This window comes from Clupea harengus, chromosome 19 (assembly GCF_900700415.2).
Source record: "Clupea harengus chromosome 19, Ch_v2.0.2, whole genome shotgun sequence".
In the NCBI taxonomy this organism is placed as follows: Eukaryota; Metazoa; Chordata; class Actinopteri; order Clupeiformes; family Clupeidae; genus Clupea; species Clupea harengus.
In genome coordinates this window covers 4,214,376-4,216,875 of record NC_045170.1, presented here as the reverse complement: position 1 = coordinate 4,216,875, position 2,500 = coordinate 4,214,376, and the positions used below count along the sequence as shown (strand labels likewise).

General features: G+C 44.6%; 1 protein-coding gene across 1 annotated transcript in view; it reads right to left on the bottom strand.

Annotated features, from left to right (window-relative positions):
• The window catches only part of csmd2 (CUB and Sushi multiple domains 2), a 396,217-nt gene that overhangs the window by 94,713 nt on the left and 299,004 nt on the right, over positions 1 to 2,500 (bottom strand). Inside the window, exons 40-41 of the mRNA XM_031586639.2 lie at positions 1,453 to 1,569; positions 801 to 1,010 (exon numbers count right to left, since the gene is read on the bottom strand). Of these exons, the coding sequence (XP_031442499.1) occupies positions 801 to 1,010; positions 1,453 to 1,569 (327 nt within the window). The remainder of the gene's footprint in view (positions 1 to 800; positions 1,011 to 1,452; positions 1,570 to 2,500) is intronic.

Genomic DNA, 2,500 nt, shown 5'->3' with positions numbered 1-2,500 from the left:
ATTATGTCAAAGAGAATTGATTTCTATGGATCAGAGCATCTTTTGTGTGTGTGAGAGAGAGAGTTGACGCCACGACTATGGGGCAGGTGCATATTTTTTTAAGCTAACGCTGCGTTTGTATGCAAATGCAAACACTATTATGGAAATGGTGAAGACAGCATTTCAATTTTCTTGGCTGAATTATAATGTAAATGTGAGCACCTTTCATCCTATCGCTTGCTAGATATAAAAAAAAAAAAAAAAAAAAAAAAAAAGTTTATTTCTTGAGCACAAACGACTGTGGAAAGCAAACCCCTGCGTACCGTACCCGCCACACCAGAGAATTCAGCCAAGACTAGACCTGTGGCTGGTCAGCTCCGCCTTTACCACCCAGAGATTTATGAAGACAGATCTTTTTTTTTTTCCAGTGTTTACTGCCAGGTCAGCTGGGAGGGGTATTTAAAGGAGAAAAGCAACTGCAATAAACATATGCACGCACAAGCTCAGAAGGTGATAAAATGGAGGCTGTAATGCCTCAAACAAGATGCCAGCTTCCCCTGAAACCGGATCTGGCCCGGCTACGGCCCAGACCCGGCACTTAGCAGGCAGCCATCTTAGAAGGGAATATTTATGCCACTGTTTTTGTTTTGTTCCTCCCCCCTGCTGATTTATGTCCACCAATCAGATTTACAGTTTATGGTGTGGAGCTAAATTACAGCCCCCATCAATACGGAAAGCCATATAATCTACTCGGTAAATTCATAAAAAAATTGTTGCTGTTAAAAAAAAAAACATTAAAAAAAAAAACATCAGCTGCTTACATTGGTAGTCCATTCTGAAGCCGGGGCGGTTCTGTGAGTGGTCGCTATGGAAATACACGGTGGTCTCGTGGGAGGTGCTGAAGAGAGGCGGGGGCACTTCGTCTCCGCTGAACCGGCCCGTCACAGTGCTGGTGTCGAAGGGTCCGTTGCGGATTTCCAGGAAGTCGTGGTTGGCTTCAGTGGAGAAGTTCAGGAACACGACGTGGGCTCCTAAAAGGAAGAACACGTGAAGATGACCAGGGCAGTTATTATAGCAATATTTAAGGTAAAATGGACTGCATTTCTATAGCGCTTTTCTACTCAAAGTGCTTTACACATGAATGCCTCAGAGATCTCCCCATTCACACACCGATAGCGGAGGTTAGTACTTAAGGGGCCAACCTGCACATCGGGAGCGGTTGGAGGTTCAGTGTCTGGCTCAAGGAGGAGCGGTTGGGGGTTCAATGTCTTGCTCAAGCACACTTCTACGCTTGGTGAGGAGGAGTCGGGTTCGAACTAGCAACATTCTGATTGCTGAACGACTCCTCTACCTCCTGAACCACTGTTACCCGCCTTTATATTATATAAAGACTCATTATATATATAAATAACGAATTACTACACAAGTCATTGCTGTCCTTCAGTAAAGGTGTAATGAAATCCAGTCTCTCACCAAAGCCAACAGGTAGGTAGATCCTCCAGGTACAGTCGCTGTTGCTGGGGTAGTTTCCAGGGAAACCAGGGCTGAGAATGGTGCCCTCCATGTCTTCATGAATGCCACCGCAGTGGGCTAGAGGGGCACAGAGGACACAATGGCACAGAGCGTGAGGGGCACAGAGGACACAATGGCACAGAGCGTGAGGGGCACAGAGGACAGAATGGCACAGAGCGTGGGCACCTGACTTCATGATAAGGTGGCCATGACCAGCCAAAAAAAAAAAAAATAATAATACAAAAAAAAACACAATCAACTCTAAGAACACCTTGGATACAGAGATTGCCATGGCAACAGCAAATTCCACAGGAGACGGCAAGTTCTTGTAAGAGCATTACAGGAAAGCCTGACACACCTTTGAAAGCCTCTCTAGGTTTAAAAAAAAGAAGAAGAAAGAAATAAACCCAGCATCCTTGGTCTCCACTGATGTAAGACGCATAAAGGAACATATCTTTCATTTATATAAAATGGGGGCAATTACTCTCAGAAGACCATCAAAGGCCCTTTGAGTCCCTTTTTAGTCCCCTTGTAGCTTCTTATCTCAGTCTCACCCCACACACACCCACCCCCCCCACACACACACACACACACACACACCTCTCTTTTCCGCCCTATCAGTGAAGAGGATCGCTGGGTTCAACTTGCAGAGCATAACGCAATGCTCATGAATGTTCAAGGTTCAATGTACCCTAGGAACATTCCCAGGCATTCAAAATCCTTTATAGGGACGAGATGTTTCTCTCCGTTAATAGATAAAATAGAAAAATAGATAGATTAAACTTTGAATACAATTTTGTTTAAACTAATAGAGTTACTATGATTTGAGCGTTGCACATAACTTTGCTGCTACCGCTTCATTGTTTTCAGGGAGATCCCCACTTTGGCCTTATCGAGCTCAAAACTCAGACCGCTGATTGATTAAAATGTCACTGTGATTGAAGCAGAACTGCACTGAGTTTGAAGGGGGGAGAGAGAGAAAGAGAGAGAGAGAGAGAGAGAGAGAGAG